The 27,940-nt window shown below is 36.6% G+C and overlaps 1 protein-coding gene across 3 annotated transcripts in view; it reads right to left on the bottom strand.

Annotated features, from left to right (window-relative positions):
* Positions 1-27,406, bottom strand: part of Gapvd1 (GTPase activating protein and VPS9 domains 1) — an 87,152-nt gene extending 59,746 nt beyond the window's left edge. The window contains exons 1-11 of one of the 3 annotated variants that reach the window (XM_083126654.1): positions 26,892-27,406; positions 19,960-20,117; positions 14,998-15,174; positions 11,897-12,297; positions 8,586-9,024; positions 7,385-7,528; positions 6,662-6,875; positions 5,315-5,481; positions 3,376-3,526; positions 1,574-1,726; positions 74-241 (exon numbers count right to left, since the gene is read on the bottom strand). In XM_083126654.1, coding sequence (XP_082982780.1) covers positions 74-241; positions 1,574-1,726; positions 3,376-3,526; positions 5,315-5,481; positions 6,662-6,875; positions 7,385-7,528; positions 8,586-9,024; positions 11,897-12,297; positions 14,998-15,174; positions 19,960-20,073 — 2,128 coding nt within the window. In that variant the 5' untranslated portion in view covers positions 20,074-20,117; positions 26,892-27,406. The remainder of the gene's footprint in view (positions 1-73; positions 242-1,573; positions 1,727-3,375; positions 3,527-5,314; positions 5,482-6,661; positions 6,876-7,384; positions 7,529-8,585; positions 9,025-11,896; positions 12,298-14,997; positions 15,175-19,959; positions 20,118-26,891) is intronic. The other 2 variants (XM_083126653.1, XM_083126655.1) reach the window with 2 other exon arrangements.
* Between the last annotated feature and the right edge of the window lie 534 nt (positions 27,407-27,940).

The raw sequence follows: 27,940 nt of genomic DNA, 5'->3' as shown, positions 1-27,940 counted from the left end.
CACAAGAATATGAAAAAATATTCTTACAGCACTACAATCATTTTGAACATATTTTTAATGTTCTACAGCTTACCTTCAATTAGCTTCTTTATTTCAAATTTACCAAACTTGTCGTCTATATCTGTGCGACTCTGTTTCCGTGTTGTTGTTGCTGGAAGATCCAATGGCTGCCGAGGCTCTCCGACATTTCTTAGCACATTTTCTTCTCCCTCTGTGATTTGTGAAGATGGCGTATCACGACCTTAAAGCACAAAATTCCCAAGGTCAGCTTTTCACATTATCAAATATCTAGAAAGTATTGATGCTTAGTTTGCAGGGCGATGAATATATAATTTTCGACAAAAGCAAAAAACCTGAGGTTACACACATTTATTTTTGGCAAATTCCAAAAGATGGAAATTGCATTTTCCCATCACATTTTCACACAAAACAATGTGAAATTATATGCAATATCAATCTCAAATACCCAGTTTACTGTCCAACATTAAATATTCTTGAATTATTCTGAGAGTTATGCAAAATCCCAGAATTACAAAACAATATATCCATTGTTACAATTCTAACAAGCACCATTTGAAAAAGTTCTTTGTTTCCCTTTTCTTACTGTGGAATAAATTGAAGATAAAGAAGGATCAGTCTGATTTCAACGGACCTGTGCATGGTTGTAGGAATGTAGCACCTCTACACACTACATTTTTTCATTCACTTCGGTCTATTTTGAAGGGGGCACACAGGCTTAGCCATATGCCATTTTTTTTAAAATCAATTTTATTCTTCTTCCTTTAACACTAATTATGGAGGGAGGGGGCAGAATATATAAATTTTACCTGTGCTAAAAGCTCTGTCTCTAACGAAGAAAACATCTCAGTACAACAATTAGTACTCGAGCTACAATGTTCTTTGTACTTTGCGGCAAGTTTGAAAAATGTGTGTTTGAAAAGGCACAGGCTTCAACAGGAATACACTTGCACGAAGTTCCGTCCACTAAACGTTAAATAATTATCTTACGTGAAATTATTGACATTTTAAAGCAGAAACTTTGGTAGAATGATAGGGTACAGTTCAAATTAAAAACTATATTTAATTTTTTTAAATATTCCAAATTACTTTAAACAGTATGGAAATATGGAACATCAGCTGCGCATTACTAAAACCACATTCACTGCATCAATCATGAATACTTTAAATTGGCTAAACTCTATGGAGCAACAGTTCTTTTAAAGAACAAGGCCTGCTGAGCAGCTTTTCATTTGCTGATGTGTGATCAGGTCACCAAATCCCATTGACCCCCATTGAATAGTTTTCTAGACCAAAGTTTGCGTAAGGGATGTCTATGAACATCAATAAACAGTGGTGCAAATGGTCAACAATATTATTTCCGTGAAACTTACTTGTAAATGTTTTATTAATTTCGGTGGCCTCTGCTACAATCCACTTGGGATGGCCACTGAAATTAATAGAACATTTACAAGTAAGTTTCGCGGATACATCTTTAGTAACTCGCTTACGTCTTATATTATCAACCACGTTGTTTATTCCCCTCAACATGAAATATTATTTCAATGTCAAATACCTGAAATATTTGGAGTTCCTCTTCCAGAAACATTGGCTGATACCATATCTGACAGATTATCATTCTGATCTTCATTTTCCAGTTCAAGTGACGATGCAACGCTGTGATTTGATGCTGCTTCTGAAACAGCTTCCAAGTTGTCGCTTGTGTTGCCTGTCAGAAGAAAAGAGATCATTGCAGATATTTGGGTACGAGGAAAAGTACTCTGATGAATACTGAACAAAGATTATAACTAACCAACCTATTTTTCACATAGCAACTTAAGATATCAAAATATAATATGATTCTAATTATTGACCCATATGGACAAGCAGGCAGTAAAATAAAGGTAATTTATTCATGTTTATTTTAAGTCTTCAGATACTGATCAGTGACATACGAGGCGTATTCGTAAAGTAAGTACCGTTTGCAAATATTGCCGCTGTAGCGATGCAGTTGCGACCGTTGAGTTCTCGCTGACGTCCTTCATCCATTAGTTAGCCACAGGCACGCGTGGGAGCAGGTCATTCTTTTTCTTCGTAGTTTTCTGAAGATTTGAAATGTTCAAGAAAATCAATTGGCTGTGAAGTCCGGTCTGTGATTTGTTTTCTCTATCCAAGAATGGTTGAGTTCTTGCCTAGAGGACAGACCACCAACAAAGATGCCTGCTGTGACACATTAATCCGGCTGCATCGTGCAATTCAAAACAAAAGACGCGGAATACTTAGCGAAGGCATTGTGTTGCTTCACGATAATGCTCATCCGCATACGGCCCAACAAACTCAAAATGTCATCACATCATTCGGCTGGTAACAATTTCTTCATCCGCCAACAGCCCTGACTTGGCACCAAGCGACTACCATCTCTTTCTTCATCTGAAGAAGAAGTTTCTTGCTGGTCAGCGTTTCGACGAGGATGACGACGTCGAAGCAGCAGTGCATGGATGGCTTTCGTCACAGGCGGGAACATTCTATGATGATGGGATACAAAAACTAGTGCCACGCTACGACAAATGCTTGAACAATGGTGGAAACTACGTAGAAAAGTAGTTTAAGGTCTGTAGAATGCAATGAAAATAAAAAAAAGGTACGAAACTATTTTACTTTATTTTTTACACCCTTTCGGTACTTACTTTCCGAATACGCCTCATATATGGACAGGAGGATATTAGCATCACAAAGAGGTACTTTTTAACCTTTGCAGATTGTGCAGGCATATAAATTTTAAAATTTATTAAACAGAAAAGGCATGCAACATACTGCCACCACATAATCATAGCTGATTTTTATGCTATTTTTTTTGCAAAAAAATGAGGAATGACCATTATGTGAACCTTTTAAAAAATATTCCGGTATTACTTAAAAATCATTTATTGCTAAACAGTCTTTGGTGCAAGATTAGTACATGTTAAAATTAAATAGTACAAATTGACACATTAATTTCTTGGTAACAGTTTAGCAAACATTTTTATGGTCTGGAAACAAAAGTTACCACATTACTGGGTATTTTTATTGATTTGTGCATCAGTTAAATTAATATACTTCAGATAATTTACTACAGTGTTGTGAAGCATGGACTTACAAAATGTAATCTTCTGTGTCCAAAGATTCTCTACCACAATTATTGGCTTTGTTATCTGACGTGTGATGTGATCATTATGCAATGAAAGATTATAAACAAATTGTTGTACTGAAAAAATCGATTATGAGGTGAAATACGGTAAACGGACATCAGCGATACTACATGGAAATCTGCTTTATATCATCATCACATGCATGATTCTTCCTTCAAGATTCCACAAACAAAAAACATCATTTACTAACCTATGGATCCTTCATCATGTGACAGTGAGAACCGAGTTCGTTTTTCTTGCGTCTCTCCACTCATTATAGGTTCTCCCTCCTCTTGGTTTGTCAAATTGTCCAAATTCATTCGAACCTTTCCCTGCCTGTGTTGGTGTTCCATTGACAAAACCTAAAAACAAAATACAAATGATAAAATTAAGTTTAATATCAGGGTGGAATTATCTTCTTAGCATAAATAAAATGGAACATACTTTCCCAAAGGAGAGAGCATAACAATAAAAAAAGGTAGTTCCTATACACTTGGTACTTTTCCTGGAAAGAATTTAGATTTTATCACCAATATGATTTTACTGTACATGGATATCCTATAAGGTATGTAAATTGCCGCAAGCTGATTAATTGCACAGCAGGAAGTATGCGCCAAAAATGAATTTAGAAAAAACAATAATAATTAATGATTATTGCACAGATATTCAAATATAGCTTACCATCTAAGGATGAAAGTGGGTTCCTATACAGGGTGAGGCAAAATTCAAGTTACATAGGTAAATGGTCATCATGATTGCCAGACCTAATATCCCTGGATTTTTAATTGTGGAAACACAAAAAGGCCATCAAGTACTGTAAGATTGTGGGCCACCTCAAAAATAGGATCACAAGTGTGATCTCCCAAATCATCCCAATCACACTAACAGATGTCTTATGTAACTTGGGGAATTGAATTGAGTTATGCATTCAAGTGGATGGTGCACATATTGTACATGTGCTGTAAATATAAACACTACACTACATAGTAATCATGTGTATGTATGAACATACGGTATTTCAGATTTCACTTTCTGTTGCTGAACTGAAATGACATTTTACATTAATTGGACAAGTACAAATTGATCTTATCATGGTCAGAGTATTAGAAGAAAATGCGGAATTACCCTCCATCTAAGTTTCTGCACTAGGTGAAATTGGGGTAAGGGTACTAAAGGTGTCATAATGTTCAAAAGATGAAATCAACTACAAGGTGTACAACTTTGCTTCCGCCGTTTTCCGACAGGTGGCAACAACAGGAAGTAGCGGTCGAAAGAAGCAGATCGCAGACGTCACGCAGTTAGCTTGGACCTCTGTCAAGATAACCCCATTCAAACATTAGTTGAGTGGTGTGTGCATCGTGAAGTTGTTCGCGATTGAAAATGTCAGTGTACGAGCCAAATTCTCGCCATTTGCTGGAGGTTCTACTTTTTTGTTTCAATATGAAGAAAACTGCGGCTGAGGCTCATCGAATGCTCTCCACTACGTATGGTGAGGACGCTATAAGTGAGAGAACCTGTCGTGAGTAGTTTCAACACTTCAAGAACGGTGACTTTAATGTCGAAGACCGGCATAGTGGTGGAAGACAAAGTTTTTGAAGATGCAGAATTGGAGACATTGCTGAGTGAAGACTCGCGTCAAACTCAAGAAGAATTGGCACGATCATTGGGAGTGACACAGCAAGCCATTTCAAAACGTCTGAAAGCCATGGGTATGATTCAGCATGACAACGCACGACTCCACGTTGCCAAAGTGGTGAAAACGTACTTGGAAACATTAAGATGGAACGTCCTACCCCACCCGCCTTATTCTCCAGACATCGCTCCCTCTGATTATCACCTGTTTAGATCAATGGCTCATGAACTGGCTGACCAACACTTCCGATCTTATGAAGAAATCAAAAAGTGGATCGATTCGTGGATCGCCTCCAAAGATGAACAATTTTTTACACCCGGCATTCGTACGCTGCCCAAAAGATGGGAGAAAGTAGTGGCCAGCGATGGACAATACTTTGAATAATGCCTGGATAAGCAATGTTTTTCATTCCAGCGTCATATTTTTGGGGAAAAACGGCGGAAGCAAAGTTGTACACCTTGTAGATTTACTCAATTTACTTGAAGAGAGAAAGCACTACGATAACAACCATTCCTACCTTGTTTTCTGACATCATCCCTACACATTCACTAGGATTTGTGCTAAATGGAATAATAAGTACATCCTCACACAGAGGGCCCGAATTTAGATTATCATCTTCTATGCCATCTACCAAATTATCTTGTGACGAAGACAGTAAGGGTGGCCGGCCTCTACTCTTACCAACTGAAATAAAAATATAAAAGCCAATAAGATTTCACAAATTCATGAGCATTTTATATCCTTAGTTGGAACTAAAAAAAAAAAATATGTTTAGAAAATGAAATACAGTGCTCACAAAATTAGGGTTTATACTTGTATTAACAACAAGAAAATGGCAGAATTGTGGTGTCTGATTACACACATTATATACAAATGTTGGCTCAACAATTGCCACCAATTTTACCAATAAATCAGCATACTGATATGTCACAGAAGCTGACCATATTTATTTACCAATTAATCAATCAAGATTTTATAAAGGAAACCATTTCGAAAAACAGCTGTTTGATTATCTCAGTATATTACAGATATACCAATATGAAATCTCTGACAATACCAATAACCGATATTCTACTAATTTGATATAAAACTAATTAACATCACCAAGTGACTGCAATAGTTTTACCATAGAAAAAGAAACACTTTATTTGAACAGTTAAATTGCACTTTACACTCATGAAAATAATAACAAAATAGTAGAATTTTGCACTTGGTAATAGGGTATTTATAGAAATAGTGAATTGCTACTAAAGTTATTATCAATTTTACTGATAAATCTATATTGGCAAATACAGACAGAATAAATATATTAAATGAAACTGAACTCCCTTGCACAGCATTTCTATGAGGGACAAGGCCCTCTTTGCAGCCTTTCATTGAGCGACACACGACGACACAGTGGTAGCATTGTCACCTTGTAATCAAGGGGTTACCGGGTTCAATACCCGGTAGAGGCACATAGTGGTTTGCATCTCACTTTAAACAGTAAGTTCAGTCCTGATTAGCCTTACAGTGCATAAAGTGGACTTGAAACAACAATCCAGGATTCTTTGGTTGACACATGATTGGTGTCGAGTCCCATCGCCCAGGCATTCAAGACTAAAGTCCACTACAATTGCTTTCAAAATTGTCCTCACAATGCTGAGTCAACCCCAGGGACCAAAGACGGGATTGCTCTAAATATTTGGCTAAGTGGGAGCTCTCGCTGATATATTCTATGCAAATTTCTCTTCCTTACCAGATAATAAATTCCTTCTCATTATGCAACACTGGAATTATTTTGCACGCTAGCAAATGAGTTTATTTTTATTTTCAATACGGAGACATTTAGGTTAATGTTAATGATGGTTAACTTTTTACCCACCTTTCCCTAATAGATTTCGTTTGGTATTTGTGTTCGGAGTGCCTGGTGGAGAAACATTATTTACAGATCCTGTCTGTCCTGCACTTCGGTGACCACCTCCAGGGTGGCCATTGACTGCTGTTGCTAGTGGCAACTGAGAAATGAGCATTTCCAAGTTCTTCTTGTCTAACGACTTGTCTCCAACTTCAGAAGACACAGTTTGAAAGAAAGAAACCTGGTTTAACAGAGAGAAAATAAAATATTAGCTGGTTACATTTTTAATGCAGTGAAAATGTATAGAATAGAACTAAGAAAGTTTAACTTTATGCATTGATTTGCTTGCCTTTAGTTAACAAGTCTGAGCACACACATCAATTTTTATTTTTCTTAGAAAGAAAAAACTTCATCCTTGACAATATCTACAGCTAGCATATCTGTAAAGGCCACTTTTGGCAATCATACATACTAAAAGTAGACAGTTTTCCTAGCATCTACCTTGCTAAAGAATGGAGCCCCATGGTTCATTTTTATAATTTTTGTTGCGAAAGAAGGATACATGTTACTGCTAAGTAAATTGATTGATTTATTATTTGGTTTATGTTACTTCATTTTTCTGCCACTGTTGGCTAATCACGAAGATGACAATAAGTGATGATATAATGTAATTGATAAAGGGACACAGTTAGTTTAAGACACGCTTTCTTGAGAACACTCAAAGTACAATAAGTGAAACCTGACACTTACCAGATTAAATAATTCTGTTTCTGTGAATAATGCTGATGATCGTGAAAGACCTTGTAGTCTGCTGACATCTCCTGTGCTGGGGCCATCATCCAATCCATTGATGCTACCTTCTAGCATCGCATCTAACAATGATGAAACGCAATCCTGAAAATATTGACATATTAAGAACCCAATGTGAAGTTTTATGCTCCACTGTACAGAATGAGAACTGTTTAATGTTACAAACATGTCAAATGACCCGACTGTACATCATGACATACTTTCTCTTTCTCTTTGAAAGAACTTCATAACATTATTACCAAATGGTAGCACAATACAAGACTATTGATGACAGTTCTACATTCTTTTACATTCTTAAGACAGTATATCCTAAAGTAAACATTTTAAAAATAATAAAATTATATGATACCCTTGGCCTTGGATATTATACAGGGCATTTTAAAAGTCACGCAAACCAGACTTTGATGGCTTAAAACATGAAAACCGTTAAGAGATATTTAGACTGCTTTTTTCTTTTTGCATTACAACCTATCCATTGAGATATTTTTTAATGCTTCAGATTACTCCATACTGGCAGAACTCAGCATTAATTCTTTTTCCAGAAATGCACTTTTCAGCAAGATAAATACATGAGAAATTATTCAAACTATCATAATTAGCCGTCTGACAACTGATGACATGTTAACCTATCATTTGTGACCAATATTGAGTCATGTGCAGCACTTGATGGGTTGGGACTGGCAATTATATGGGCTAAGTGAAAAAGTGCAATTTAAGGACATGCGACCTTAGCCAACAAAACTAGCAGAAAAACTAGTGGCCATACATTTACATGAAAAATCACAAATTACAGTTTTGTACTTTTAAAAAACTATACTTGTCACATTTCCAGCTGGAATCTGCAATCAGTCGATTGACATCTGGCATTTTTGAATCATAAGGCACTGAACTTTGTTAGTGGGATGAAACGGATAGAGAGATTTGAGTACAAAAAAAGTTTAATTTATTCTACCATGTAACAAAAACCACACAAAAACAAGCAAAAAGAAAGTCAACACCAAGCTTTTGACCAGGGTCAAGAAATAAAATATGAGTAAAGTTAGAGAGGAAAGAATTTCACTCAAATGCTGCTTAACTCGAGCAATAAAAAACTACGATTTCACTAATAAGTAACAATTTAAGATCTATATGAGCAACTCACCTTATCAAAGCGACTATATAAATCCATTAGCTTAGTGTCAATTTCTTCGTATTTCCAAACTGCCAAAACTTGAAGTATTTGTGCCACTTGTATCAAATTGAACCTCGCAATGTAACTGATGGGGGCATCTGTGATTCCGTAAGGCTCGGGATTAACTATAGCTGGGCAAATAAAAAACGTAAACACCAAATCTGTACACATCGCATTCACTTCTTTTGCATCCACTTTCTTCGATTTCATCAACAAGTCATACATTTGTTTCACAAGCCAGGACACACTGGGAGGAAAACAGTGCATGTTTTCTTTTAAACTCTTTATAAAACGTGACGTTATGGCTACTAACTTGCCAATTGTCCAATTCCTATAGTTTTGAATCCTTAGGTTATATTCAGGAGTGCCTTCCTTTCCAAATCTTTTTAATTTCTCCTCAGGGTGAAACCTAATAATAAAAAAAAGAAAGCCTTTTAAGAATAAATATAAGCAATTAGTTTCCATTCACATGTATGAGGGACAGTCAAAATGAAAACATTTAATTTGATTTTTATCTAGTAGATTTCAGCATGTAGAGTTGCACAAGTTTGCTGCATTTTAGTACATATGAATTGCTGAGCCACATATATTTTCAAGTCTTGAGAGTTAGTGCCTGTATATTTCAGGAAGAAGAATCTTTGGGATGCACGTGCAGTTACTTATAACTAGGGAAGTGAAGTTTTAGTTTTATTTTTCCCTAAATTTCGGTGTTATTTTTCGCGGTTCAGAGCAAAATTCAGTGCTAATATGACAAATCATAAGTTCTCAAGTTGAAAATGTTGTATATAAAAATAATCATGCTGTACAAATTACAACTTTGCCAGCAGTGTGTAAAAAACTACAATGGCAATCACGCTGTATGAATTATAACTTTGACAGCGATGTACAGAAAAGTCATATTGGCAATCGCATTGTATAAAATAGAGGAATAGGAGTGTTGAGATAGGCTGTGGCTTAGCTTAATGGAAGCCGTGGTTGTAAGTTTTTGCGATGCATGTCAATCAGATTGTTTGCTAATAAATTTCAAGCATGTTTGAATGTGAAAATTAATAAAAACCTGAAATTACTAACCCCAGACTTGTTTTGACATTTTGCATGAGTAAGCATATGTGGTTTAAGCCTGAAAGGTAAAAATCCCAGTAAGGAAGTTGGTCCCCTGCGATTCTCCAGTTGCCAGAAGTTCTACAAGAATAGGTAGGCGATCACACTAATAGTTTAAAATCAGTGTTATTTTTACATGCATTTTTTACTGTTCCTTCTAGTCTTAAGATTTTCACATTGCTGAGACAAATTTTAGTTTTAATGACCAAAAAAAAATATGGCTTACCTTGGTGAAAAATGACCATTTCCATTTGGAAAACTATTTCATCTCATCAGGCACTAAATATGAAATGTTTATTGAAAAATAACACCAAAATCTTTGAATACAATCATATACATCACATTTCCCTAACAATTCATAAAAATCTCTCTGAGACAGTTTTGTGTACACATACACACACACACCTCCCTCCGAAACACAACAGGTGTGTCTCCCTGAAAATTTTCCCGTTCCTACGGAATTTCCCTTCTGGGAAGATCCACCCTGAGCGAATTCTATTTCAGGACGAGGTTAAGCACTGTCAGTCATGTCTGCACCAAACTGCAATAAATTAAGCGTGATAATCTTTTGAATCGAACTTTCACTAGCTACACTAACAATGACAAGCTTTAAAGTGCAACATTCGCTGTTATTCTGAAAAATGGCATATTTCGCGATTCCAAAACACTGAAAACGTGCCTCCTTTGCATACCCAAATACATTTTAAATACTTTGTTTTGCTTTCCTCAACTTTTCGGTGTTATTGTTAAAACGAAAACTTCACGTCCCTACTTATGACCCATTGCAAAAATCTATCCAGCCAACTGCCTGCGAACTGAAGCCTCTGCCATACTTCTCCTTCCATTCGTAAACTTACTGTCATGGCAATCATGCACAGAGATATTGAATTTTCACTTTCCAGAGAATTTCTATAAGTTTTACGCTTCCAGAGGGCAAGAAACCACTGCTCTTCACTGGTGCAAGTGTTAGAAGGAGGCATCATCTTTAAAAATGACGAAAATGGTGGTGTTAAGTTCATTTGATCAGTGTTGCAGCCTGGAGGTCATTTTGTATATAACAGTTGATACCTGATGCAAATTTGACCTGTACAATGAGTCATATAATTTTTATCTGACTTTGACGGTTTTCATATTGGCTCTTTCTCTCTTTAAACACAATATTTGCACTTTTTCAAACAGTTCTTTTTTAATCTTCTTTCTTCCTGATGTTGTAATGTAAAATTCTTATCAAACAATAAAGCTTGGATATACTCATAAGTAGCATTTATGAGTACATTATTTAAGTTTCTGGTTCAAGTATGGAAGTAGTGTACTTTTTCCTGTGATTTTTTGTAATAAAGATTGCTATGCTGGATGAAATGGTCCTACATGATTGTTTAGGAGATTATTTTTCACATGCTTCTTTAATGTTAATTCTATGTATCCTTTCCGCTATTTATAAACTTACATTTGTTTGATTTTTTTTTCTGCAGCATGTTGGAGGAGTCCACTTGCAATTTTATATTGCATCATTCATTAGATTTTTTTTCTAGTTGTACTTTACTGGTTATCAGAAAAAATCTTAATACTGGTGGATTTAGTACTTGTATGCACTAGTTCAGGACTGCCTCTAATTCTGCAAGTGGTAATTTGGTTTAAGATGTCTTTTCCTTAACCTTTCTTAGTTATAGTTGGAAATGAAGAAAATAGACATTTTTATTCAATGAGATTTAGACTTGCTACGTAAAAATCAATGCTTGAGACTTCATCCTGGATGGGGAATGGCAACATTACTTTACTTAATATTTTTACAAAACTTCATGCATACAAGAATGTAATTCTTAAGAAACGAAGTGAACAAATCTAAACCACAACTCAACGCAATTTTAGATTTCCAAATATTCAATTTTATAAATCTCAGTACAGGTATATAACAATGTAAAATCACTATACTGTACAAAATAGCAAAAAGTCTTGACGACAAGCATAATTTCTTGACTGGTAGACTCACTGATCATGAATCAAGCTACGTATTCATGTATGTATGTTCCAAATAAAATGTATAGCACTTGAAATACTTGCATTTTCCAGGGTCTTGTAGCAAAAGAATCACCCTGTGCATCATAGATAACATTGCAATGCAAAAAACTATTGCTCTCACAATTAGGTAAAATTTTCATATTTAATCTATTTATACTGACCTGACGCCTGCCTTAGCTGGGTCAATATCCAGGAACATCTCATCTTCCATGAGCAGATGCATTATGGGCCCATGCAGAGCAGCTGTAAGAAACAACTTTGCGGAAAACAGTCCCTCATGGAAGGCACTGTAGAGACGACTGAACGCACAGGAATCATGCCGCAACAGACGACGAGGATTATCTGACGGTGAGAGCTGAAGCTCCATCAGATGCTGCAGGAGTTTCAGGGTGAACACTCTGTCATCCGGAAGAAGGCAACTACCATACAGTCCTGTAACCAGCGACAACACTATTCCAGACATCATCTCCGGAAGCACTTGCTCGCCAGCAACCAAGCAACTTGCCAGCAGCTGAGGAGATGTGCGAAGAGTCTGCAGAAAGTCCCCATACAAAATGCACTCCTGAAAAATAAACATCACCAAAACATTAGCTGAATAAGTACTGCTTACAACTGTCAGCCAGTCCGTATTGCATAGACATTGACTAGGATGAAAAACAGTTGTTCTTACCTTATATCTTCTGTAAATATTCTGCTACTATGATCCATAGACAGTCCACATGAAATCAACCAATCAAGAGGCACTTTTCAACCTCGCATATTTTGATTCATTTGAAATTTGGCACAGGTTGATTGATTAATTTGCTTTATTTTACTTTGCTTTTCTGCCACTTTTGGCTAATTTGCGAAGATGGATGAATGGACACTCACAAACATCCATGCACAGACCGAGATTCGAACCTGGGACCCCTGGTGTCATAGAATGATGTGATAACCAATCCGCAACCTGAGGCAGGAAAATATGCAAAGTTGTAGATCCATATATTTTGTATTTCCGAATTTACTGTGTGACATGTGCAGTGGCACAGTGTGAAGTACATATTTCAGGCTGAACTCTCATTTGTGCCTGTTAGCCTTTTCTAGTGGTGTGGGGATATGTGTGTCATATGTTCACGTTTTTTACTTGTTTACTTTGCCTGTAATTATCATCCTCAATTCTGATTTCCCAGTACTGTGAGGTACTGCGATGGCATACAGTATTCCAGGACAAACATGTGGCATTTTCGGTTACCAATGATGCTCATTCCAGTGTACAGCCTGAATGGTGCATGCTACATTGAAAATTCAAGCAGTTTAGATTGAAACTCACCTTTTTCCAACAACTTTCCCCTCTTGCACAATGTGCACTAATAACAGAGCTGCCTATGAGGCCGGACTTTTGAATCACCCTGTATTTCTAATAATGGAATGTAAACATCAACTTCATGTATGTTAATTCAAACAATATTGTACTTCATTTATGTTAGGCTTTTACTTTTGAATTATTGTAATTTGTCTATCAAAATATTTTATCATGCATTACCTAACCTAACCTACCTTACCCTAATCTAAATCTAACAAAACTCTGGATACTGTTGGCATCCCATTTTTAAATTTTGTAGTTATTGAGTAATAGTGTATGTATGACATAATTTTTTTTAAAAATAATTAAAAGACCTGTTTTTGAGAAAATAGCCACCATCAATTGCTTTCTTTTACCCTGACATAAGCATGTAATAGTTTGTGTGAAACAGCCCTTCAAGACCTTTCCAACGCCTTCTAAATCACTTCTATAGGTGCTCTGATTGCTGAAATATTGCAATTTAAGGTTAATAAGATGTTGGAAAAAATTGTCAGTTTGCACCATTGTAAATTCGGAAATACAAAAGATATGGATCTACAATTTTACATATTTTCCTACCTCAGGTGGCCCTCCCAGTATGCTGAATTTGAAATGAATCAAAAAATGTAAGGTTTAGGACCTTGTTGATTTCACATGGATTGACTGATATTTGTTATATACAGTTGCTTTTCTACTACTTTTGGTTAGTGATGAGTGATAATGTGAAATTTATGCAAGGGCACTCACAAAGAACACCCATGTACAGTATGGAATTTGAACCTGGGACCTATGGCATTCTAGCACACACTGCCACAGAGGTTGCACTGTTCAGATGAACCCCCACCCCTGCCTCGGAAATAGATATAATTCTCTTGAATACAGAAAATCAAACAAAAAAAAAAGTAGTATGTTTATGACACTTGTAACGATGTGATCGTTACTTGATCCTTTTTATTTCATATGTTTATTAATTAATTTAATTGGGTCGGTCGGTTTCTAGTTTCATGTTTTGGTAATGTTAGCGTGCAACTTTTGTGTATGTCTATGTATTCCTGTACGTTTGAATTCTTGGCCATTGGGGTAGGTAGGTGTGTCGCTGAACAGCCGACCAGCGAAAAGTTTGCAGTAACGGGTGAGGTCATTAGTGGGGCCTATAAATAGGAAGGGAAGGGAGCGGTGGCTCTCAGATGTTTGGTGGAGTACAGCGATGTAAGAGGTATCTACTTCTCTAAGGGAAGCGGCTGGGTGAGCTCTCTTTCCTTACTATGTGAACTGACGGAGATGTTAACTTTCTTTCTTCTAACACACACACATACTCTTTTCACATTATTTCAATAGTACATTTCATATGGAAAACAAGGTACACACATACACATACTTCAGCCTGAAGGGTTATTTTTTTTTTACTCGTGAAGTCAGTGGCTACACAAGTCTACACACTCTCTTTGGGAAGGGGGGACAGGGCACACTGAAATGGGGATTTTGCAAATAACGGCCAAGATTTAAGTTATGTAAATAAGATGACATGAATAAACCTGCATATATCAAAAGGGAAATAGGCGTTATGTAATGATTCGAAGAAATACCTGTCTACTGCCACTAGTTATATCCACACAACTTCAGATACTGCTGTGAATCGCCTACAAAACACAATCGTACCTCTACACACTATATAAAAGAAAAAAAAATGTTCTATAAGTATTCCAGCAGAATAGTTGGTCTGTCCAAGATGTATGAAATTCTGTTTATGCTTCTGTACAAGGATTGACTGCATTTTCATCTGGAATGTTTTTCTAATAATAATTGCTGATCTGGTTGGATTATTGACACATTTAATCAAATGAGATTCTGTTAATAGTATTCTAAATTGCAGTTAATTCTAGAAACTGAATACAATAAATAATTCCTGATGGAGCTGGGAAGAAAAAAAAAACTACTCACCTGAAAACCAAGCACCTTGTATCCATCAATAAATGCTGTACTTTCTAGAAGATTAGATTTCTGGCAGCATACAGCTGGGGAGAACTCTGGCCGTGCAAGAATAAGATGATTCAAATTCACCCTCTGCTGAGATGTAACCCACGCCAGTTGAGCTAAACGGGATGACACTCGTAGCACCTGAAGAACAAGAAATTTCCACCTCATAATAAGCAGACTTGCATCCAATGTTTACTTACTCTTATAATCCATAAAACATGCATAAATCACAATTAGTACAATACAAGCACTTCTGCATTGTAACCACCTGACTGACTTTTGATGTGGTCCTTACAATGAGGAAGTGGTTGTCACTGCAGATTACAAAAAAAAAATAATAATTAAAAAACGTAAAAAGGATTTTATACTTACAAGTTGCTATCCTTAAAAGATTGATTGGTTTATTTTATTTCGCTTTTCTGCCACTTTTGGCTAATTGCGAAGATGGGAATGAGTGATGATAATATGAAATTGACCAAGAGACTCACAAAGAATACCCACGCCCAGGTGAGGACTTCAATGTGGGATCACTGTCCTTAAACTTCCTCTTAAACCCAACATTTCAGACTAATATTCGGACCCTTCCTCCGGAGTCCACAGAATTAAAAAAGGTTATAAACAAAGATGGATGAAAAGGAAAAAAGGAAGATTGTGCTGAAACCTAATAGAAGTCTGATTTAGCATGGTATAAAGTTGTGAGGTGTTTCAAACTATAAATGAGACTGTCCAAGCAACAAAGTACCAGTTCTTCTTTAATGTTTCAATTCCTAAGACATCTGAAAAAGGATCCAGAAATGGGTCCAAAACACTGGACTGAAGAGGAAGTTAAAGGACAAAAACTACTAGTACTAAATTTTTAAAAATGTTTTTCAAATTATCTTCTGTGTTTAAAGCATATAGAAAATATTTTTATCTTATTGTATATATTTGAAAAAAAGAAGTTTTTTCTGCAGATTTTATCAAATACCTTTATTTATTTATTCCAAGTTTCAGATACAGCACTTGCAAGGCCATTTTACACTGAAAACTCTAATAAATCAACAAGAACAAGTCAAGATGGTTTTAGGTAAAAACAAAAAAGGATGCATATAAACATGATAGACATACGAGGGTCACTATTTATATTTTGAGCCTTGGCAACACTGATTGAAGTTAGGCGGGATTTGACGTTTGCACGGAATTGTCTGGCATTATTGACCATAACGTACTTCAAATGTTATTGACCATAACGTACTTCAAATGTTTTGTCAATAGCTTCATTTGTGTTGTTTATGTTGCCTTGGAGATTGCATGACAACAATAAAATGGAATTAACTCGCGAACATTTTCGTGCGATGATTTTTTACGATTTTCGACGTGGATTATCAAGACAAGAGTGCATCGATCAACTTACTTCCACATTTGGCGATGAAGCCCCATCCCTTGCCATTGTGAAACGCTGGTATAACGAATTTAATCGTGGCCGCCATTCGCTCACCGACGAGATTCGCGAAGATCGTCCAAAATCAGTTGTTGTTCAAGAAAACATTGATGCTGTGCAAAACCTAATACTGCAAGATCATCATGTGACATACTGTGAGATTGAGGCAACCATAGGCATTAGTTCCACCAGCATATATAAAATATTAAATGATCATTTAGCTGTGAGAAAGGTATGTTCTCGTTGGATCCCACACAAATTAACAAAAACTCAAAAAGACGCTCGCGTCAATTGGTGCAAACAAATGCTCAATAAATACAATCGTGGTGCTTCAAAAGACGTATATAAGATTGTAACAGGTGACGAATCATGGATATATGCATATGAGCCGGAACGTAAACAGCAGTCGACTGTATGGGTGTTTCAAGATGAACCCAATCCAACAAAAGTTGTTCGCGCTCGAAGCACATCGAAACAAATGGTCGCCTGTTTTTTTCTGGAAAACTGGTCATGTGGCAACTGTGCCTTTAGAGGAACGTAGAACGGTCAACTCTGAATGGTACACAACAATTTGTTTGCCAGAGGTCTTCGGTCAAATACGGAAAACAAACAAACGCAGTCGGATCATTCTTCATCAAGACAATGCCAGCTGTCACACATCTCGTCTAACAACCGACTTTATGAACAGTCAAAAAATCGAATTGATGGGTCAACCGCCGTACAGTCCTGATTTGGCACCCAATGACTTCTTCTTGTTCCCGAATGTCAAGAATGAATTGCGTGGACAACGATTTTTGTCGGCGAAAGATGCCGTTGATGCGTTCAAAAACCATATTATGGAGGTGTCTCAAGAAGATTGGAAAAACTGCTTTGACAAATGGTTTGAACGAATGCAAAAGTGTATTGACCATAATGGAGAATACTTCGAAAAACAATAAAGCAGTTTTCAATGCCAAATTCCTGTTTTTTCATTGTTAGGCTCAAGATATAAATAGTGACCCTCGTAAACAAAAAAACAAAACAAAATATTTATATATTTGTTCTTAGAGAAGATCGGAAAATACTTTTAGGGGCAGTTTATTATAGAACTGTGGCAGCCTGTGCATCAGAGAGGGCTGTATAAGGGAAACCCTAGCGGTAGAGTTGTGGAACAATTGAGTGTTTCGGGTCAATCGAGAGGGAACTCTGAAATTGAATTCTATAAGTAGAAATTCAGATCTCAGTTTCCCATTGATGATTTTACAGAAAAATTTCATATCGGCCATATCGCGTCGGGTCTGCAGTAACTGAATGTTCAAAGTAGTCAAGATGCTGCACAGAAGGAATTCTATGACGAACAATGGCAGTAAAGAAGCTGAGGACGAAATCCATGCTAGAGAGATTTGTATTGGAAGCCATGGGCCAGACTGGAGAGTAATATTCGAGAATCGGAGAAATGAATGACTTGAAAAATAGGCTAAGAGAAGTTGGAGTATCATTTCAGTGAATCTGTAGAGGAGGCCTAAGAGGCACATTGCACTTTTAGTTGTGATGTGATGCTTAAAGTTCAGTTTTTCATCTATGATAACACCTAGATCTTCTTGGGTCGCAACTGTGGTAATATAATTGTTTTCAAGAACATAGCGAGAATGTATTTTGTTCTTTTTTAAAGAGACTGTGAGGGAGGAACATTTCTGCAGGTTAAGTTGTAGGTTCCACTGTTTGCATCATGTGACTAGTTCGGAAAGAGCATTCTGGAGAATCACAGCATCTTGTGCGGTTGAGATTTCTTTGAAAAGTTTACAGTCGTCAGCAAACATGAGTATATTGACAGGAAGTGAGGAAAGTCTTTGAGGGAGATCGTCCATGTATAGGATGAAGAAGAGAGGGCCCAAGATGCTCCCTTGTGGCACCCCAGACAAGACAGGAAGAAAATCAGAAGAGGCGCCTGAAAGGGTGACACGCTGTGTCCGTGAGTGTAGATAATCCTGGATTAAGGAGAGAAATTTGCCATGTATGTTAAATCTAGTTTGTAATTTGTGAATAAGAAGAGAATGGTTTATTTTGTCAAAGGCTTTTGAAATATCCAAATATATCACATCTAGCTGGGAGTTTTTGGAAATAGCCGTGGTGGCATGTGAAAGGAGAACTGAAAGATTAGTCAAGCAAGAAAACAGTGTTGGGCAGTACTGATATGTGGAGATGTAAATCTGAATAATCTGTCCTTAATGATTTTTTCACAGATTATAGACAGAGGTCTGTATGATGTAGCACTATTTTTATCTCCAGATTTGTGAATGGGTATAATGTTGGCTTTCTTGAACATCTGAGGAAACAATCCTTCCGAGAAGCACTTATTTAGCAAGAGGGAGAGAGGATGAGCCAAGAAGTCAGCAGTGTTACGGAGGAAAATCGTGGGAATTGCATCTGGTCCTAAAGAGCGGTATATGTATAATGAGGCAAAACCACAAGTACAAAAATACTCATGTCCAATAAATATCAGAAACAGAATGCGACAAAAAATTTGCTATGGCTGTGAAGCAGTTAGAGAAACATGTAGCAAAAAGAAAGCTCTCTAAAATAAAGTGATCATGGGAAACCATGCAAAGATGGGTGGAAAATGAAAGTTTTGCTTTGACCACGTTATATATTTTCTTGCAGAAGACAAAATTTCACCATATATCGTGCTGATCTACAAAATGAAAATATTGCCAGTAAGGTTAAACTATTAGCACAAAAATGCACATTTTTCTCTTAGGTAATGCACCTGATACAGGTATTTTCCAGTTATTGTACAAGTTGGTCATGATGCAAAAATACATAATTAACGAAAAAAAAAGTGATCATCTTCAAATCATAAAAATTCATGTTGAAGGAGAAATATGGAAAACACATGTGCAATTACTTGAAAGACTGTAACACTCATAAAAAGTATGAAGACCACTTCTTGCACACACAAGACAATCAGAACTGAGCCTACAATTTAAAATGTGTGCAATCCATGGTAATACTGTCCCTCAAAGAAAAACCACTAAACTTGGAGTATAGGAGCATAAAACGATATGACGAGGTTCTGATAACATACTGGAAATGAAATTCAATCACTGATGAAATTACCATTGAAATGTTTACACTAGTATTAGGTGGCCGCGGTGGCTCAGTCGGTAACGTGTCTGACTACCATGCTAAAGGTCCCGGGTTCGATCCCCGGCCGGTTCAAATCCGGGAACTTTTCTAACGATGGAAGCGGCCCCGGCGCCCACCCAGCGTCGAATAACATGGGTACCTGGGGGAAACCCTGGGGGGTAAAGGCGGTCAGGGGCGTGATGCTGATCACATCACCTCCACTCACGACCGGATCAAGAAAGTGTGGGGCGTTACCCCCACACCCCCTATACGCCTTCAAGGCGTGGTGCTATGCACAGGGGAGCACTTTACCTTTTTTTTTTTTTTACACTAGTATTAGTCTGATATGAGTGAAAGGGGTGTCGGGAAACATGCACTGATAGAAAAAAAATATACTCCACCTTTTCATTCAATGACTGCAGGTGTTGCTGTTCCGCACTCACAAATAGGCGCTCCTGGCGCAAGTGATTGGATAGATCCATCATGTCCCACTGAAGTGAGCCCATGTTGTCCATTAATTTTTTCTTCCTATATATATGTGGTTTAGTTTGAAAATTACCTGCAACAAAGACAAAACAATGTTTCATTATTAAAGTAATGTAAAACCATGCTTTCTGTCTTAAAATACTATTACTAAGCTACCCTTGATTAAACTCTGATTATTATGCTCTATGTGCACCCCACGAGTTCACAGTATATACATCATCGAAGGACTTTAACCACTTACCTTACAAATTAATTTCCAAAATTCGGTCCCATATTATGGAATTTCTAAAATCCAGTTTCTTTGTTCTATATTATATGCTCCTTACTAAGAATACACATTTTACCTGAAATATAGCTAAGAAGATAGAATATCTATATATATAAAACTTATGTTTCATTATCCTGAGTTAACTTGGGCTATGCACACTTGCATAATGTAAGGAACCTTATTTTTACAAAAAGTTTATAATGTCCTGCCTCTAAATATTATATATATGAAATGAAAGTTTACACAATTCAGTTCACTCACTTATAATCATTATGTATGTGTATATATAATGAACAAATTTTATTATCCAGAGTAAACTCAGGCTAATAAAGGATATACATCTTATCATCATAATAAATGTAAACATAATATCTTGCATTTAAATGTTGTACACATGCTTCAAAAAAGTTACACATTTCAGTTTATATTCTGAAATTATTAGATATTAAATAGGCACAGAGTGGTGAAATCTGAAGCATGGAGCTACACATAAGGGGACATTGCAATCTGCGCAGCAGTAACATGATTCACTGGCAATATTCTTGCCTTTGGCATATCTCACTCTGCTACACATTCCAAGCATCAAGCTGAGTAAGGTGCTGCTTCCAATTCCAAGTGGACAATGACTGTACTTCGCAGCAGGGAGTCTCATACACAGAGTTTGAACGGAGAGAAAAAATAGTTTGGTCCGATTATACTTGGGGTAATATAAAAAGTGCACCAAATACCTGCCCAAGTTTACTCTGGGATAATAAGGTACAAGCAGTTAATGCATTGCTACTTACAACATGGTGAAGTCAGTCTGAAACCTGAAACATGGTTGTGACTTTGCATCCAAAGATATCAGTTTGGTGGTTACGTGGAGATAGGTAATTAACTCTGATACACTTACTTTTAATTTTTCCGCGAAAGTATTTTTCCAGCAAACGATTTTGCCACTCGTCTGGTTCACGCCTGACAAAGCCACCACACGAGTGGCCAAATCGATCGCTGGAAAAACATTCCCAGAAAAATGAATAGTAAGTGTATCACAGTTAATTGATTGTGACTTTTCATTGGGTCATGTCAGCATACAGAGCACCATCACCATTATTATGTACTTTTTCTTCTTCAGTGCAGTTTGTATATGTATTTTCTTTCGTTTTTGTTGTATATTATGCAGATTATACCGAGTTTTCAATGGTCTAATTTCACCATGTTACCGGATTTTTTTTAAGAAGTGTGAGAGGAAAGGAAGATTGAGAAAAATGAGTGCCTAACTTGACCTTAACCATTAGCACAGGACTCATACATATATGTACCCATGTACCAGTACCATGTGACAACAATCAACACACCATTTCTCCAAAACTACCGATGACATTTCAGTTGTCCTTTTTGTTTATAGGTAGGTAAAAGGTGTTATTATTTTTTTAAAAAAATAAATTTGAACCCTTGCTTTTCAAACCTGCAGATAAATTTTGACAAAGTGTAGAATAAGAGCAAGTAGCAGTGACTGGGTGCCAAAACTGGGTGGGATGTAGCGAAAAGGACAGTTTACTTTCCATTGGTAGACAAGGCTTTAAGACAACATATTTCAGGGGCAAAAGTGCATGGAGGGGGGCAAATATCCCCCTACGCCTCTCCTAATCGCTGCCACTGATAAGAACTATTTGTTAGAGAGAGTTGATGCCAAATGTGTGTACAACAAGATATGAGATGGAAAAATGCCCACAATGCAATCATGTATTCAGTGCATATAGGTATATTGTGAAGTTGTATAATGTAGAACAGAAACACCTTACATGGGAAAGATCATCCCAGAACATATGAAAAATGGCCCTTTTCCATATCTAACCACCACTGTTACTAGTTGCACATAACAGTTAAACAGCATTCACATCTTTCTCCTCTGCATGACTGGCATGCTTGCTGCACATTGCCACAGACCATATATAAATAAATTGACTCTACACTACCAACAGTTCTTCAAAACACAAATATAAATTTAAATTTGAATGTAGGGGGGGGGGCAAAAGACACTGGAATTTTGTAATAAAAAAATTGTGTATTTATTTTTAGGTGTTACAAATTTAATCTCCTTCAAATGCAATGCACCCATCTAAATGTGTTTTCCACTTTCGAAGCAGTCCTGAAACTCTTGAACGTCTCCTTCATTTCTTTTTCTTCACCTCTTCCACACACACAAAACGTTTTCTTTTGAGGACTTTTTCAAAGTCGCACAAAGTGAGATCAGGTGAATAAGATGGGTCATGCTGTTTTTAGTTGAAAATTGTTTCACTTTCAAGGCTTTGTGCACTGGCATGTTGCCATGGTGAAGCCACCACTCCCCATTTTGCCACAACTCGGGGCATTTTCGACTCATGTAAACATTTCAGAACTTGTAGGTAAAATGCCTGGTTAATAGTTTGACCGTTAGGAACAAGTTCTGTGTGAACAATGCCGTTTGCATCAGAAAAAGGAATCGGCATTGACTTGACATGTTGCCCTGAGCGAGTTTGGTGTACAAGCGACAATTCACCATTCCTGAAGTGGGAAAACCACTCGTAAACTTGTGTTTTCCCCAGAGTAGCTTCCTTATAAGCTGTTTCAAGCATTACAAGTGTTTCCTCTGCCATTTCCCCTAACAAAACAGAATTTCACAGCCGCACGTTGTTCAAACTTTTCAACCATCACAAAAATCGATGAACAAGCGAGAGGTGCTTAAGAAAAAAATTTACTATGTGGCACCACGACTTCACTCGACAACGCCAGTCGGCAGACTGGTGCAAAAGGCATCTAGTGGCGGAAGCATGTACTACAACGGGCCTGCCCACCAGAGAACAATTCTGGTTTCTTTTGGGCTCCTCCCCAATGTAACAGAAAATTATACTTTATAATTGTGTGGTATATCTATCTAATTTACAAACAGGATCCATGACCAAATGTGCTCGAGAATTATGACAGACTTCAATGTTTTATGTAAGATAAAATTTATTTCAGGATGGGAAACCACAAATAATCGAGATATTTGATCATGAAGTATTTGGTGGGGGTGAAATGTTTTGTAAGAAAAAAATATGGCCCAAGTTCCTTTGGTTTTATTGCGATTTCATCATGCTACAAATGCAATTTTTACAAGGTTCGATTTAGATGTATGCCTGTTAACACATACTGCAGAGTTTTAGCGATTACTTAAGATTTTGTTCAATACATGCTTTCGTGGTTAGGTTTGGTTCCCCTAGCATCAAAATAAAGTCCCTAAATGCATTCTACTAAGGTTCCGATTTACATCTACATTCATTCCTATGCTTCTACACAGCGGCGGCTCGTAACTTTTCACAGATGCGTGCTACAGGTAGATGTTGTTTCTTGCACTTACAATTATCCTCCCACAAAAACACACTCACTTGGAGTTGCTAGCGTATGCAGGGTTTTCTTTTCCCGAAGGGTCTGGAATTGTAAAGGTCTGTATCACACAGCTGCTTTCTACGTACGGCCGGAATAAACTAGCCTATAAAATATTTTGCAATCACAGATTTAAGCCTTCATTTTAAGTTATTCAAAGACAAAAATGGTAATCTGAGATTATTTTAAGGGGTGCTTGCATTTAACACGTTTTTTTTTTTGTTTCAGAGTTATTTGATGCTTTCGTCCGAAACTCAAAATTTGGAGATGGGATGTAGCCCCCATCAATTTCCTAGCCCCAAACCTCTTGTACGCCACTGCTTGGAACAACCGAGCACAACTGTCCTTTACAATGACTGCTCCATATGCCACGCGCATGACCGTGAACCGCGTGAAATAAATGTGTGTCTGATTCTGTAAAGCTATCCGCAAACTTTCTTCTTATACTAAGATGACAACTCTTAACGTGCTGTGGATCTGTGTAGCATGCTAGCAGATCAGCAGAGAGCTGATTGGCTCCGACCATACCTCCCCTGTAGAACTGAGGGGTATTCGGCCAGATTTGGCATGCCGCGAAGTGGCGAAAACGTGCTATGAAGTCAATAGCACAGTATTCGTTGTAGGTATGTTAAGAGCATGAGGAAAATACATAGCGTGCTGCAAATTTTTGAGCCTGTTAATGTGAGAAGTTTCATTTCACTGCAGTGTTTTATTAAACTTCTTCAATCTATGAAATGTGTCCCCTTCTTTCTTTTCATTTTAGTAAATTTGAGTAGTGTGCAATAGCACGGTAGCACGTATTATGCAGCCGCCACTGCTTCTACGATATTTACTATCGCTTGTCGACAGAGAATCATTTATCCATGAGAAGTGCGCCTGCTTGCGTAAGGAAATTTTCAAGGTTTTTTTTTTTTTTTTTTTTTTTTTTTACATAAATAACTTTTTCGAGTCCAAACAGTGCTCATTACTTTAAGGTTCAAATTTCGTGTGACAATGATTTCCAAAATTCTACAATAATTAGTCTTTGTGCTAGGAGAAATCATAAAACAATCAGAATCGTTACCAAAAATATAATTACTATGATATGCATGGAACGCACCATCCGCTCGATTTTATGTATGTTTCAAACTAACAAGAATAGTTGTCACAAAACTCTCCGGTATCCAAGGAACAAACTACTATGAATCATGAAAAATGTGATTCAAAATATCTTTCAGTATAATTTCTTCAGTAGGATGCTAAGTTTTACATCCTTCCTAATTAATGATTTCTGCTGATTCTTTCATGAAAATATAAAACTCTTGGTTATTTCATTCATTTGCAAATTGAGATGCTTGTTAGATTGTGTAGTAAGGTCTACATCTTTTTTTGGCTATGATGGTGCATTTTTTTAAAATTTATCAGTTATCACATGAATTTCAGTGACTCTTGTACAAGTCTTTTCTCATATGAATTTGTAATGGTAACTTGCTTGAAAATTTATGATGATGTTGTAAGAAAAGAATGGTTTTTAATGGTGTCTAGGAAAGAGATGGACATTTAATATTTTTTTCTTGCTGTTAGGCTAGGCATTTAAGACTTAATTCAGCAAAGACATTGCATGTGAGTAATGAGGAGTCAGGCTTCATTATATGAAGTCAGACATGTGGAAACTTTAAGGAGACAAAATCTAACTGGTCTAACCTACATTTAGATTGATAAATGCTAAACCACTCAGCCAATTACAATAATAGAAATCGGTACTAATCTGATATTCCCCGGACAGATTTCTTCAATTTTACAGAAAAAACTACTTACGGTAATAAGTTCCTGTAGCATTGTCTAACATCTGGAAGGTGTTTTGTGTGATGTGGGAATCTTTCATAGCGGAAATTCAACCATTGACGCATAGCCCCACAAACCATTTCCAGTAAGGTTAGGTTAGGTCACGTATAGGTTACAATAATTAAAAATTGGTTTCGAAAAAATATGTGTAGCCCCACACACCATTCTCGCATAGCCCCACAAACCATTTGCGGAAACGTACGTTCTTCAGTTACAAAAACACTTTTTTTTAAAAAAAATTGCAATTACTTTGATAAAAAAAAACTGAATACACGTTAAAGAATGTTCCGCGAAGCAGACAGGTAAGTACAAATGTCAAAAATTGACAAAACGAAGAAGTTATAGCTGTCTGGGGAATATCAGATTTTTACCTAGAAATCTACCACCATGTGACAACATAAAAATCCACGATCCACATATGACTGACCTAGTTAACAAAAAACAGATGGGATAAAAATATTTTTGCACACAAGATAAAGTTTTCAGTACCCATAATACATGTGTATCTCTACATCTAACCAATTAATGTGGAACAAATGTAACATATGGGTGTTGGGCTGTGCACTATGTACATTATATATATATATATATATATATATATATATATATATATATATATATATATATATATATATATATCCCCACAGAATATACTTGCCCATTGTAAAATCGTGTCTGAAAACACATATTACCTACTTGCGACAAAATTATTGCAATAAACTTTAACATTTCATCTGATGTGTTAAACTCAAAGGACAAGCAGCTATGTTTACCTTTAGATAATGATCTTGGATGGAATTGCATACAATTTTGATGGATACAAAATGTACTCATACATTTCAAGCGAGTTGATGTTAAAATCGGTCATCTATCACAAAAATGGTTTTAAAAATAGTCTGCCCTATTTAGAGCGAAGCTAACTAGCACACCAAGTTTTGGCAAAGTTTGTTTCAAGTCCACTTTATGCTCGGATACGTCAATCGAGACTAGACTTACAGTTTAAAATGGTATCAGAATCGCAGTAAAATTTTCCTTTACCGGGAATCGAACCCGGGACTCCTCGATTACCCTTATTAAATTCATGTAATAATTTCAAAGATTAAAAAGCCCTTACTACCATTTTCTCGATACATTTGTTTCTTTAACAAACTCCTTTCTTACGAAATGTGCTTTAGACCTTACATAACACTACTCGGTTTATTGTTTCATATTAAGCTATTGTTTATAGCAAAAATAATTTGGCAAAATGTCATACAAGTTGCATGTAATATTATCTCTTGACAGCCAAAACTGGCCCTACAAATAACTTATACCCCATTTCTTGTTATAGTTTAAGAGTTCTTCATTTACATAATACGTTTTACTTACTTGTTACGATCAAATTTGTCCTTGTATGTGTAATAATTCTTCATAGTATGTCACCCGTGGTTGATATTTTTACACGATACCAACAGTACCAGAAGAGACATCACTTACATTTAAGTAATATTGAATTGCTTAATATTTATGTAACTATACACTGAACTGTTACTCTGCACCACCTTGAAATTTTGTACACATTCACCAATACATTAACATTCCATGGAAAACTTGCAAGAGCTTTTCGAACATACGCACACAAATGAACAGAAATTGTAACACTTTCTTCTCACTGCACGAATATACACATATATTATCCTTAATGTAACTGTAAACTATACACTTTAATTGTTTCTGATAATTTATGATAATGTTTTGGTTATCAGCACCAAAGTACGTGAACTGCCACATACAGAAAGTCACTCCCCCTTACAGCAGATACCGCCATTTTGACAACAAATAAGTACGCCATACACACAGGTCGACGTATGGGGCAAGGCAACATTGGCGCTAGCGGGGAATGAAAAAATTTAGGACGCATTGGTAAGGTCAGTTCAACAAATTACCGTAACCGTAAGAATGAGCTTAAGTTCATACTTTATGGTGCACATTGGGTCTTCTGTAGAATGCATCGATATTAAGTGAGTCAGAAAAGTTGCTACGGCTACTTTGAAAGGGCAAAACGAAGAATTTAAGAAATAAATCACGTGGGAAATATTGCATGTATTTAGATCTGATTCATTAACAAGCCACACCGAAAACACCCTTCTACCCAAACAAATTTTAGATTTGATTTCCAAGAAAATATATTTTAACGCAAACTGTTGGATGCAGTGACTAGGTCAAGGGCAAGTGTGTGTGGGGGTGGGGGGAGGCAAGGGGGTTGTAACAAATTGCGCTTTAAAATAGATGCATTTTGGCAATTAAATATAATTAGGTAGGTAAAAAATTATAATTATAGATAAAAAAGGACGAACTTTTGCCAGAAAATAAATTTTCCACATGTGCGAACCGTTAAGGGTAGACGCGGTCAACCATAAAAATGTATAACATATGTA

The sequence above is a fragment of the Lepisma saccharinum genome, chromosome 8 (genome assembly GCF_977018435.1).
Source record: "Lepisma saccharinum chromosome 8, izLepSacc3.1, whole genome shotgun sequence".
NCBI classification, from domain to species: domain Eukaryota; kingdom Metazoa; phylum Arthropoda; class Insecta; order Zygentoma; family Lepismatidae; genus Lepisma; species Lepisma saccharinum.
Note: the sequence above shows the minus strand (reverse complement) of the source record. Positions and strands in the feature narration are given on the sequence as shown.